The sequence below is a fragment of the Mustela nigripes genome, chromosome 8 (assembly GCF_022355385.1).
Source record: "Mustela nigripes isolate SB6536 chromosome 8, MUSNIG.SB6536, whole genome shotgun sequence".
Classification (NCBI taxonomy): domain Eukaryota; kingdom Metazoa; phylum Chordata; class Mammalia; order Carnivora; family Mustelidae; genus Mustela; species Mustela nigripes.
Window position 1 is genome coordinate 1,721,020 of NC_081564.1, and position 12,533 is coordinate 1,733,552.

General features: G+C 62.5%; 1 protein-coding gene across 7 annotated transcripts in view; it reads left to right on the plus strand.

The window, feature by feature from the left end:
* Positions 1–12,533, plus strand: part of RIMBP2 (RIMS binding protein 2) — a 205,767-nt gene that overhangs the window by 151,827 nt on the left and 41,407 nt on the right. For all 7 annotated transcript variants that reach the window (XM_059408179.1, XM_059408182.1, XM_059408180.1 and 4 more), the window contains exons 7-9: positions 7,301–7,502; positions 11,023–11,168; positions 11,732–11,808. In XM_059408179.1, the coding sequence (XP_059264162.1) occupies positions 7,301–7,502; positions 11,023–11,168; positions 11,732–11,808 (425 nt within the window). The remainder of the gene's footprint in view (positions 1–7,300; positions 7,503–11,022; positions 11,169–11,731; positions 11,809–12,533) is intronic.

Genomic DNA, 12,533 nt, shown 5'->3' on the forward strand with positions numbered 1-12,533 from the left:
CCCGCCGAGGCACCGCCCCCCCGGGGGGGGGCGCGGCCCCCTGGACCGCCGCCCGGGGGCCCCGGCCCGGGGGGGGGGGGTTTACCCGGCCCCCCCCCCCCCCCCCCCCCCCCCCCCCAGCGAGGTCGCTACCGTCATCACCCTCTTCCCGGACTGGAAATCAGGCACAGACCCTGAGTCAGCCGCCCGGGATGCACAGCTTGCCAGAGCAGAGCCAGGTCCCGAGGGCAGGAGGGCCAGTGGGCAGCACTGTCCGAGGCGCAGAAACAAAGGTGCGCAGGGGAGCAGGGCCCGTGGGTGGGGCTCGCGGGCACAGGCTCCAGGGCCCGTCACAGAGGAAAACCTGGGATCAGCTCATTCCCGCCGCTGTCCATGCTGTGTGCTTTGTGTGTACATTCTGGCTGCTTTGTGCTTTCTTTGGGGCACCTTCCCAGCACCTCCCACTGTGGCCCCCAGCTTACTGGCCGTCAGCTCCAGATGAAGCTTCAAACTGCCCGCGATGCCAGACGCTCGTCGCAGCCGGGAAGGGACCTGTGTCGGCTCCTTTTATCCTGGGTCTCCTTTGGGGAAAGTGGGAAGAGCAGACCGCAGTGTGCCCCCTGACCCAGGAAGACACGGGGTCCTCTGGAGGGGGCCCAGCATCTGGGCAGCGCCGGGACCTTCCTGGGCCCTGGGCCTGTTTGCTTCTGTCCCATGCCTTCCTCCATAAACGTATCAAAAATTATATTTTACCTCCACCTGCGTGGGAGTACAGAGGAATGTAGCCCACGCTGAGTCAATAGTACGCGTTTGTTTCTGATTTTAGAGGAAACTGAAACGAAAACATTGACATGGTCCCTAAAATGGTCTCTGTGTTGCTGAGCTTAAGGGTGGGAGGTCGCCCTGCGGGGCTGGCGTCAGGACACGGATGACCACGCGGCCGGTGCGTGTGCGTGTGGGTCAAGGTGCACAGGCAGGAGGACGCACGCCTGGTCCCATCAGAGACGAACCTGGTTGTCAGGTGCATTCGTAAGCTGAGGGTCAGGTCCCAACCTCACAGCGGGCATATGAAGGTCGCTTCTGGTCGGCAACATCTGCTGCTGCTCAGGGACGGCCCCAGAGAACTCCCCTCCGAGTGGTGACTCGGGGAGGACGTGGTGAGGACGCGGGGACAACATGGGGCGGACGGGGCGGCGTGGGGCCGTGACCCGGGGACGGCACGGGGACATTGTGCAGTGCAGGCCGCCTGCACCCTGTGACTGTGCCGACTGGCGCGTGTGGTTTCCCGGTGACCGCAGCAGGGTCAGCTCCTGCCTGCTCTGCTGGGTCACTCCGCTGACCAAAGCCAGTGCCACCTCCTGGCAGGAGAAGCAGGAAGCGCAGTCTCCCGGGGCCGGGGGAGTGAAGCCAAAAGGCGGTTGGCCCGTGGCATTGTCCCCACCCCCACCCCCACCCCCTAGAATCCTCACAGGACCGTGCAACTTTGATACGAAGTGTGGCAGAGCAATAGTCAAGTTGAGAATCCGGGAAGTGGACCCATAACTTATGACTTAGAGTTAATGTTTCACAACCGACTCGTCTTAGGAAGCCTCCCCCCCTCCTCCTTCCGCTTCAGGGAATAGCCTTCACAGCCCCGTAAGGCTTCGTTGAGAGCTGAGGTGGTTAGGGACATGGAGGCCGTGTGCGCCCCGGTGTTGGGGAGCGTGGCTGCCCCAGGACCGATCTCCACTCCAGCTCTGTGTCCCGGAGGCTGCCGTCTGCCCCCCTCACCGCTGTTGGCACCCCAAAGGCGATACGGGTATTCTGAGGCCCCACCGATGACCGGTGCTTACTGCACACCTAGTACTGAGTGACAAGTGCACGTCTGTCCAGAAGCAGGGAGACCCCGACGATCCAACCCACCAGCTTAGAACCCACTGCCGCTTGACTTGGAGAACTGGACGAGCTTTGAATCACACGAACCAAAGCACACATTGAAGACACTGGGCTTTCGTGGTGTGGGATCTTTGCGCGGAGTGGAGTGCGGAACATTCGCGGAGGAGAAGTCCGCACTGACCAGAGTCCCCCCCCCCCCCCACTTTGCAACAACATTGTTCTGCTTCAGGCTCAAGCCTACATTGTCCCGCCAAGGGTCTCCATTGGCGACAATATGTAGGGAATTCTGGTAGACTCCCATGGGCTCAAAGGAGCTCTCATACTTTGCTGAAAACAGATGTCCAGTCAAGGTGGGGAGGCGTGTGAGGGAGCTTGGGTGGGACTTACTAGGTAGCCACACCCCTCCCTGCGGCGTCAGGCCTGTGGTGTTGCCCTCAGAGGCCAGAAGACAGCTGCTTCTGCTAATGGAGCCCTGCCTGCACCCCACAGTCTGATTTTGCAGTTCCTTATTGTGTTCTGGAAGACATGGTTCACCCCACGTTCTAGGCGGAGGCATTGAGGCCCACAAAGGCTGTGGGACGTGCGTCCAGGTCCGCATGAGTGAGTGGGGGACCCAGGATATATAGCCAGCTTGGAATCCAGAGTCAGAGAGGCCTGGGTTAGTGCAGCCCCTGCTTGGCGTGTGACCCCTGGCTTTCGTGTGACCCCTGGCTCTCATGCATGTTGGTATTGTTTTCCTCTCCGTGTTGTGGGCTCAGACCACCTGACCCTGTGGTCTCCCCGGCCATCAGCGATGATGCGTTATGAGTCCCCGACAGTGCCCAGCACAGAGCAGGCAAACAGCCCCGCGTGAGGAGCCCCGAAGTCAGGACATGACACGGAATGTTCCTCCCCGACGCTCCCATGTGTGGGGTCCCAGCCTGCCCAGGACACCCCCGGGTTCTCCCTGCTGCTCTGATGATTCACAGCGGGCAGCCGTGTACCCTCTGCCTACCCTGGCTGGACACAGGGCCCGGCCCTCCACATGGCCTCTACGAGGCCTGGAAGGCGGATGTGGAATGCAGAGCGGCGGGCCCTGACGGCTAGCCATCATGCTCGGGATGTGTTTTCCTCCATCTTTATAAATACCCACGGCCACGCTGGCCAGTCTCCGTGTTTCTCCCAGGGATAGTGTGCTTGCCTGATGACTGTGCCATCTGTTTCCCCAGTGGTCTGCGTGGCCTGTCCTGCCACCTGCAGGTGGCCAGCTACCCAAGGGGCCGCCCAGCCAGGAGGCAACCAGACTCTGGCTCCTGAAATAAACACTGATGTGGGGACAAGCCAGCCGGGCACATTGGTGGGGTCGCTGCTGCCTTCCTGCTCTCCGGGAAGCCGTTCCTCCTACTGGTGCAAAGGGCGTCTGAGGCCTGTCCACATCCAGGCTGATGCGGCCCGTCTGGAGACGGCATGGCTGCTCGGTGATCCCGGGCGTGAAAACCCGGAGGGGCGGCGGGGGGGGGGGGGGGGGGCCCCCGCGGGGCCGGCCGGGGGGGGGGGGGGGGGGGGGGGGGTTGTTCCCAGCCGGCACCAGGTCAGAGGCTGGATGGCCTCGTGTCTCAGGGTGGCCTTTAACCGTGCCCACGGGAGCCCTGGACACACAGGAGGGTCCCCCAGGTGGTCCGGAGCTCCGGGGTCTTGGATGGACAGTTGACCGTCTTACTGGATGGAGAGCTTGTGTCCCGGGAAGTCGCTGTCACCGTGGAGAAGCCCATCCCAGGAGTGGGCGGTGCAGACCTTAGAGCACAGCTGCTCCGAAGACGTCGGCCACCCATGTCTCTACCACTGTCCCCGCCATGCTCACTCGTGGGGCCAGTGTCAGGCAGAAGACAGCCTGGTGAAGTGTCAGTTTTTTCCTCAGCATGATGACTGTTGAGAAGACCGTTTGTTGGTGACGTTAAAGGTTTTCAAGATATGTACTCAAGCGTCAGGAGTCCTCCCACTCCTGAGCAGATGGGGGACAGAACAGGACAGCAGACAGAAGACTGGAACGGAAGCCTCTGAACGGTCCCATGTCCAGACGTGGATTCGGAGGGTTTCTGGTTCCCTGAGGCCTCCCAGACCAGGCTCGTCAGCTAGACTTGCTTCCCTCGGGGGCACCTTCCGTGGGCATGGGTGGCGGGAGGCCCCAGGGCGCAGGCAGGACGTCGCAGAGCTGCGGACAAATGCCGAGGGGCCTGCATGCTCCGCGTCTGTGTGCACTTGAGCCTGGCTTTCATCACAGCCTGCAGCAGAGGAGCGTGGCGGCCAGGCCTCTCCCCTCGCCGGCTACTACCGGAGCGACACGGGGAGCTTTGCCTGCCACACCGAACCGCACCTCCCCTGCGCCCCTGCCTGTCTGGCTCCTCTCAGGCGTCCGAGGAAGCTGCTGTGGGTTTTCACGCCTGGGGTCACTGAGCAGCCATGCTGTCTCCAGATAGGCCGTGTCCAGATCGGACAGTCCAGACATGGATGGGCCTCTGGCTCACTTGCCAACATTTAAACATTGAGAGATTTTTGCATTAAAATAAAGAGCCCCTGCTCCTTTTGGGAGACTAGAAGTTTTGCCTTCATGGTTCTGGACCAGGGCTGAGCAGAAGTCTCCTCCGGACAGAACACGCGTGCTCCCGTATGCTCTGTTCCCCCAGCGTCCTCCGGCTCACCCGAGCTCCCCGCACCCGGCATGCCCCAGCAGCGTCCCTGGACATCTGGGTACACCAAGGCTCTGAAGTCCGCCGTGCGCCCCCTGCTCCCAGGACTCCCTCACCCGCATGTCACCAACCACTCCTCAGAGCACCATGTCCTGGGCAAGCCGCCAGGGGAGATGGCGTGTCCCAGTCACTCGCTGTCCGTGACGGGGACCCCTGAACAAGACAACAGTCCTGGAAGGAGGGGGTCACCGAGGGACGTTCCCAGAGAGCTCAGGGGCTGTATCTGCCAGCCGTGAATGCCAAGGACACCCGTTCGTAGTGGCCCGTGACGGCAGCTGTCAGGTGCCAGTGTGTGCTGACGTTCCTAGGGCGTGTCTGAGCCCATAGGGTGTGTCCGGGAACGCCTGTTGCCCTTTCCGCCTCGGGGCCCCGTGCTCTCCCAGAGCGCCACGTCAGCCCCCGCAGCGGCCGCCGGTGACCCGTGCATCTGGAACGCTAGGTCCCAGAGGAGGCCCATGAGGACCTCGGCCGCACTGCGTGTGCACCACGGAGACTTCCACTGCGCGGGCCGGCTGCCCATGGCACCACCGCAGGTTAAATCTGTTTGCACTTGGATTTCTCCTGTTTTGTGTTCCTTCAGCATAGAGCTCCGTGGGGCTGGGTGCACGTGGAGATTCCCGTCCCCTGTCCCATTGCTCCTTGCACGTCACAGCAGCCTGGGGCCCCAGCTCGGACCACCGCCGATCTGTTCTCTGTCACTCTGGCTTCGTCATTTCTAGCGTGGTCCGGAAGTGAGGATTCTACGGGCTGTTTCCATCGGGTCATTTTCACAAACACGGAGTACTGAGGGTTTCACCTGCCAGCCTTTCTCCTAACGAACGTGGAAATGAGTTCCTGGCCACGTAGACAGTGCTCGTGTTCTACCAGCCACTGAACCTCGATCGTCCCAGGACGTGCAGGGCCAGCTCTCCCCATCTGAGGACTCTGCCTGTCCCTCGGGGTTCACGGCTCTGCCCTGGAGCAAATGCTTTGGGAGAGTCAGGGCCCCAGACCTCGGGGCATCTGACAAGTTCCCCTTTTCTGGGGTCGGCCCCCCTGTAGCGGGGTCCTGCATGGTCCCCCACCGGGGGCCCAGGAGTGCTGAGCTCACGTCTCTGCCTGGGGAAGCAGCGATCGCAGATAAGCTCATTCAGCTTTTTGAAAGAAGAATCCTGCTGATTTTTTTTTTTTTTAATGAATCGAAGAAATTAATTATAGGCTTGGGATGTGTTGGGTTTATTTTTAGAAATCTCTGATCACAGACATAAATAGCATTTCATTCTATACTAAGGAGCTGGAAAGCTTCATGCCAGAGAAGGGGGAGAAGAGGAGGCAGAGGAGGGTGAGCAGAAGAGGAAGAGCGGAAGGAGACGGGCAGGAGGGAGGGGAGGAAGTGGGAGAGGTGGTGAGGAAGAGGAGCAGGAGGAGAGCGGGGAGACAGGAGGGGGAGGGGAGGAAGGGGGGGAGGCGGAGCGTGTCCGCTGCTGGCCCTCCGCAGGCCGGGGGCTGTTCCGGCTGTCCCTGCATCCCGCACACACACCCACGTTAAAGCCACGGTCTGCTGAGCGCCGACTCCGTACCCAACCCTGTTCCAAGTGCTGGGGACGTGGCAGGGAAGACGCAGACAGTTCTCCCCTCATGGAGCCGACCTGCGAGCGGGGGGTACCCAGGCAGCCCTCGGAATTAATGATGCAGCAGATGGGATTCTCCGTGTATCACAGAGTGAGGAACAGAGACGAGGCAGGACTCCACGCAGACGAGATAGGGCACCACACTGCCAGTCAGCAGCTCCCTCTTTTCACTGATTGGGCAAATGCTTACTGAGCACCTACTATGCGCCCGATTCTGTGAAAAGCACTGAGGATGTCTCCGGGAAGCAGAAAGAGTGAAGGCTTGGAGCTTCGCATCCCGTGGAGAGACAGACGAGAAGTAACTAGGGGCCCATGGACCACGGTGTGTGGGGTGGGAAGCAGCAGCAGAGGGTGCCGCGGGGGTGGGGATAGAGCTGACCCTCCGTGCGACCCTCTGTGGCCTGGGCGCCCCGCTGCAGACAGCGCCCTGGTGAGACGGAGCCCTGCGTCTGCACCAGGATCGGAAGTGTGGTCCGTGAGCGTCTGGGGATGTGAGCGTGCGTGTGAGGTCCCCCACCCTGAGAGCCAGCGGGGAAGGGACGGGACAGGAGCAGAGGCGGGAGGGAGCTGCCCCTTCCCTGATGTGTGTCCGAGGGAGGCCCCCTCCCCAGGGCTCCAGAGACGTCTCTGCCAGTCTGCACGCGGCAGCCGTGCTGCTGACCGAATCCAGCAGAAAGAGCTTCCTTTCATCGCCAGAGCAGTGTTCCTTGGAGCGCTGCAGGCTAGGGGGTGGGCGTCCCCATGAGAAAGACGCATCAGCGGGTTGGCCGCTGAGCTGCCCCGCAAGTCTGGGCTGTGCCACCACCTCACACTCCGAATCTCAAGCGGCTGTGGCGAGGCGTGCCAGCCACAAGTGCCGGGCGGCACCCACAGCCCAGAACCGTCCACGCCGGCTGGGATCTGAGAGCTCGCGGGCTGCGTGGCATGCACGGTTTCCCACGTCTGGCCGGGGAGGGGACGCCTGGTTTTATCAGACGCTGTTCTCCCGTGGCGGTAGGAGGCAGCTCCCCGTCACACCCCTGTAGGCACGCCCCTGCATGCACGAGTCCCCCCTGCCCCCCCCCCCGCAACTGCACACCCCTGACCGCCCGCCGTGCCTCTGCCGTGCAGAGCAAGGTGCGGGAGCTGGAGGAGAAATGCCGGACGCAGAGTGAGCAGTTCAGCCTGCTGTCGCAGGACCTGGAGCGGCTCCGGCAGCACGCCGGGAAGATAGACCTGCTGGGGGGCAGCGCTGGGACCTCCTTGGACGTCCCCAGGTCCGGCAAGCCTTTCCCGCAGTTCATGAACGGACTCGCCCCCTCCATCAGCAAAGGTAAGTGCCCACCCCTCCCTCCACGTCGCGGGGTGGGGGGTGTGGCCAGCAGCCCCGCAGTGGGGCGTGTGTCTGACCCCCGCGCCGGACACCGGCATCCTGGGGCTCTGGGTGACAGCAGGCACCCTGCAGCCCCTGCTGTAAGCCCTTGTGGGTGTCGGCACATGCTCTTGGCACAGCTGTGTGTGGCAGGGGCTGTCCTGGTCCCACTCTGCAGAGGGAAAGACCGAGGCCGTCACATAGCTCCTGGGGGTAAGTGGGGAGCTCCGGCCCTGGGGTCTGTGAGGTGCACCCCCGGGCCATGGCTGCCTCCCAGCTTTCATGCCCAGCGGCATCCACGTGGGGACAGATTCCTGTTCCCACGAAGGCCCTGAGGGTCACAGTGGTGCACATCCCACTCATGCTCAGGGAGCAGGGCGGGAGCAGCATGGTCTGACCTTGGGAGCTAGAGGAGCGACTTTGTCTTTGTATCTGGCAGAAAGACCACTGAGTCTGCACGGTGGCCTCACGGCTAGGCTCCTGCTTGGATGCAGAGGACTGCCCTGGGCCGTCGGGGAGAGCTCTCCTCACCCAAGGGCCACCCGCACAGGTCATCCTGGTTGCAAGAACACCCACCTGTTTGAAAGTTGTCGTGTTAATTAAGGGGAAGTGAGTGTCAGAACCCCGCATTGGAATTCCTTACAGGATAGCGTTTCCAGACTTCCAGTTGTCGTCAAAACATAGCATGGGGTTTCTTAGGGCCCCATAACATTACAGTAACGCGAGGCTGCCTGTTCCTCGGTCAATCACGCTTCCCTGCCTGGCTCCCATCAGCGCTGTCCCTCCTGTCCCGCTCAGCTGTTAGCTGGTGTGCCATGTGGCAAGTCCTTCCACGGGGTCCCCAGAGCACGGGGCACCCAGGCCGGGTCTGGGGGCTGCCTCTGTGAGGTTGAACGGCCGGCCGGGCCCCACAGAGCGCCTCCTCCCGGTGGGTGCAGACAGACAAGAAGCAAGGGGACGGAGGAATGACTTGCACAGATGTGTGAGGACAGGGTGACAAGGTGGAAGGCCACCCAGGGTAGGAAGGGGGACGTGTTCGACCAGGCGGCCGCAGGTGCTCACCTCCAGGAAGCGAGGCTGGGGCCGTGTTGTCTGAAGGGTAGGAAGACGCAGGAGGGTTTCAGCTCTTACCCGATGAAATGAACGTTCTCAGGGTGAGTGGCCGTGGAAGTCTGGCCAGGACATGCTTTTCATGGCCCCAGCACGTGTGGTGACTCCCAGGGCTGCGCTCAGAGCTGTGACGGCAACCTCAGCTGGGGACACAGTCAGATCCCAAGAGCAGAGACAGGATCCACACAGGCCCTGCAGAGCGCCACACGTGGTGAAGACCACGGCCCTGTGTATGCCGAGCTCCCACCTGGGGGTGTAGGGTGTAGAGGGTCTGGTCCCATGGTGCCTCTGTGCGTCTCGCACCAGAGGCCTAGGATGCCAGGGAAGGCAGGTGCTTGGCCTGGTCACACGCCCGGCCTGTGCCCCTGCATGCCTGTCCTGGGCCAAGCCGCACGTGGCAGGCAGGCCCTTCTCACCGTGGTGTCTTGGTGCTGCTGCGTGAGCTCCTCCCGGCAAGTGTGTAATTGTGAGTGTGGTGGGCGTGGCTCAGTGCTGAGCCGGCTCTGGGAAACTGGGTGTGATTCACGACGGTGGACATGGGTGCTCAGCCGAAGCAAAGCCAGCAGGGGCACATGGTGCCAAGCCGGTTGCTGGGACCATGGTAGATGAGTAGGTTTGTCCCACGGTTCCTGTGCAGCCATCGGGAAGAGCTGCCATCTGGTTGGACTGAGCTCACGGAACGATGTGCGACCTTGCCCCGGGGGGGGGGCCCCCATTGGCAGGGCCCACACGCACTTGGCTTCCCCCTCGCCAGGCCGACATTGCTGACGGAAGAAAACCCTCCTGTGGGGACCATCCTCCCCTGGGCATTTTCTGATGGGTGGGTGCCCCGGGAGACCCAGGGTTGATTGGGAGCCCCGAAGGGACCATGGGCTGCACTGTGGGCCACACTGGATGTGAGCACAGGCCCTCGCTGTTGCGTCCAGGTGGAGTCTCAGAGACCGCAGCACCCACCACGGAGGAGCGCATGGGGGCCAGCACGGCTGAGGGCACTGACGGTTTTGCCTTTCGTCTCACGCTCGCTCTGAGTTGGGTGGCAGGGGACACCCGCCTCCCGAGGACCGGGCTGTGTGATCCAAGTGTGAACACGAGGAGACTCCACAGCGTTCCTCTCATATGGGCCGCGCTCCCCCGGGGGGTCATCGGTCAGGATGGGTGAGAGCAGACCGTAAGCACCGGAATAGCCCCACGGTGCCTGGGCTTCACGTGCCCAGCTTTGGGGACTGGCTGCCCTGTCCTTACTCGGGAATGCTGGAAGTCACAGCCTCTCTGTCTGGAGTATTCCATCAAAGGGAAAAGGAAGCAGTGACTCACACACCTGCTCCAGAAGCTTCTGCCCAAAAGTGGGCCCTTCATCTCCACTCACAGGGTGCTGGCTAGACTGGCCATGGGCTAGGGACCGAGTCCCCTACGGCCCCAGGCAATGAGAAGCACAGTGCTTCGTGCTGCTGTGGGCCTAGCACCTGCCCTGGATGGAGAGCGCCGTGGGCAGCCACCAGGCAACACCCCTTCTCCCCAGGATCCGATGCCCCAGCAGAGCCCCGTGTCTGCTGTGGCACCGAGTCCTTTTTAGCGGCACTTTCTCACCGTTCTCTTAGTCAGGCCGAGCTGTGGGGCCCCTGGCAGGTGGGACATGGGACACTTCCCGCCTTACACTGAATCACAGGGTGTTTCCCACCCGGGATGCAGCAGGTCATGTCTTCAGGGAGGCGATCCTGTAGTGTGACTGCCACGGACAGGGACAGAGAGGTCGGGGCGGGGGGGCTTGTGCTCCTGTGTTTCACGTTGGAACCCTAAAAATGCCTGGCCCTTTGCCAGCTTGTGTGTTAGGACTCTTTTTGTTGTAAATAACCACAAAGCTGACCTAAACCAGTGCGAGCCAAAAGGAACTTACTTATCGACAGGATGAGGAACTGGTAGGCCCAGCTCCCGGAGCAGCTGGACTTGGGGGCTCCAACTGTGTCCCTAGGAAGCAGTCCCCCCATCTGGTGGCTTCCCCTCTATGAGCGCTCTGATGGGACCAACTCTCCTCCTGGTGGCAATGTGGCTGCAGCATCACCGAGCATCACAGCCTCCCACATGGCAGCCAGGGAAAGGGAGACCCACCTCCTCCATGCCTCCTTTAGTTCCCTGTGATGGGACCTTCTCATCGCATGCACCAACACCATTGCCACCAAACCATCCTCAGGGGTGGGAGTGGCCGCCCCCAGGGATGGCCCAGCGTGGCAGGGGTCAGGCTGGTCATGGGCACCGAGGGCGGGAGGGGGCAGATCCCAACACGAAACCCCAAGGCGGACGGCAACGAGGGGACAGGCATGCCGGGGAACGCCAGGACCGTGTGCTTGTTCACACTGCCTCGTGTCGTGGGCAGGTCAGGAGAGTGCCGTCGGAAGCCGCACGGTGATTGGGGACTACATCCGGCCCCTCCCGCTCCCTGGTGACAAGCCAGAGCCTTTGTCCGTCAAGCCTGCCTTTCTGTCACGATCCGCCAGCCCAAGATGCAGATTTGAATCAGACGTGAGTTCTGGCCGGCGTGCGTGCAGCTGGTGGGAACGTGAAGGTCCTCCTGCCTTTCTTCCCCCTCCCTCCTCCTGCTCCTCCATCCCACAACTTCCCATATCCAGTCTTTACCGACTTTCAGGTCACCGCCTCCAGGCAGTCTTCCTTCATGTCTCAGCCTCGGAGCCCCAGGCACCCTCTGACAGTTGAGCTCTATGGGCAGTGTCCGTCTCTGTCCTGGGGCTGAGCCCCCGTGAGCAGATGACACGGTCACTGCCCATCTCTGTGTCTTCACAGACATACGCCAAGGCCCAGCACACTTGCCCTGTCGGCCTGGCGAGTTCCACGCCGTGGGTCAGGGAAGGGCCCACCTCAGGTCCACTCGTGGGGTGGGGAGATGCGTTTCTATAAACATCCCCCGTGTCACTGGGGGGCCCACACTGAGGGAGCCGCCTCGTCTCAGGGCTGGTGTCCCACAGGAGGGCTGCTCTCTGGGGCAGGAAGCCCGGCAGGGCTGGAGGGGGTCCCCGGGTGCTCCCGGCACAGAGCCTTAACCAGAACACCGTCTGCGTCTCTGACAGATGGACAATGCACGGAATCCCAGCACCTCCAAGCAGAGATACTCGGGGAAGGTCCACTTGTGTGTCGCCCGCTACAGGTAAGTGCCAAACTCCGCTCTGCTCCTGAGCGGCCGTGGGTGCGGGGGTGGGGGAGGCGAGGACGCCGTGGGTCCAGGAGCACTGCCCGGGGGCCCTCGCCCACAGGCACCCGCTCTACCAGCCCGGCGTGGGCGGACGAGGAAGGTCTGTTGTTCATTCTGATGCGAAGAGTGTTTCCCTGGACCTCCGCAGCTACGAGGGAGCCCCGAGGGGTGCGCTCTCTCTGGGGCCCGGAGACAGGAAGTGCGACATTAGGGACTCCCGAGGCCTTGCTCGCTGGGCGCTGGGCGCTCTCGCAGCTTCCGGTGGCCCTGGGCATCCCTTGGTGACGTGTGCCTCCTGTGGGCTCTGCCTGTCTTCACGTGGCCGGCGCCCTGTGTGGCCCTGCTTCCTCTCAGTCTCGGTAAGGATGCTGGTCACCGGATCGGGGCCCACCTGACTCCAGTGTGACCCCATCTTCACGTCATCACATCTGCCAAGATCCCGGACCTGGGGGCTGGGACGTGAGCACAGGTTTTGGGGGCACAGTTTAGCCCTGGCAGGCGGCAGGCTGAAACCCGGGGGATGCTCTGGTGCAGAGCCACGGGTCCCTGGCCTCCTGGGGCCCTCGCTTCTGTGTGGGCCGTGGTTCCCTGGCTCGTCTCTCATGGGGGGCCTGCCGTGTCCACGGTCAGCGAGAACGCACGTGCCACGGGGTCCGCACGACTCAAGGATGGGCGCAGAG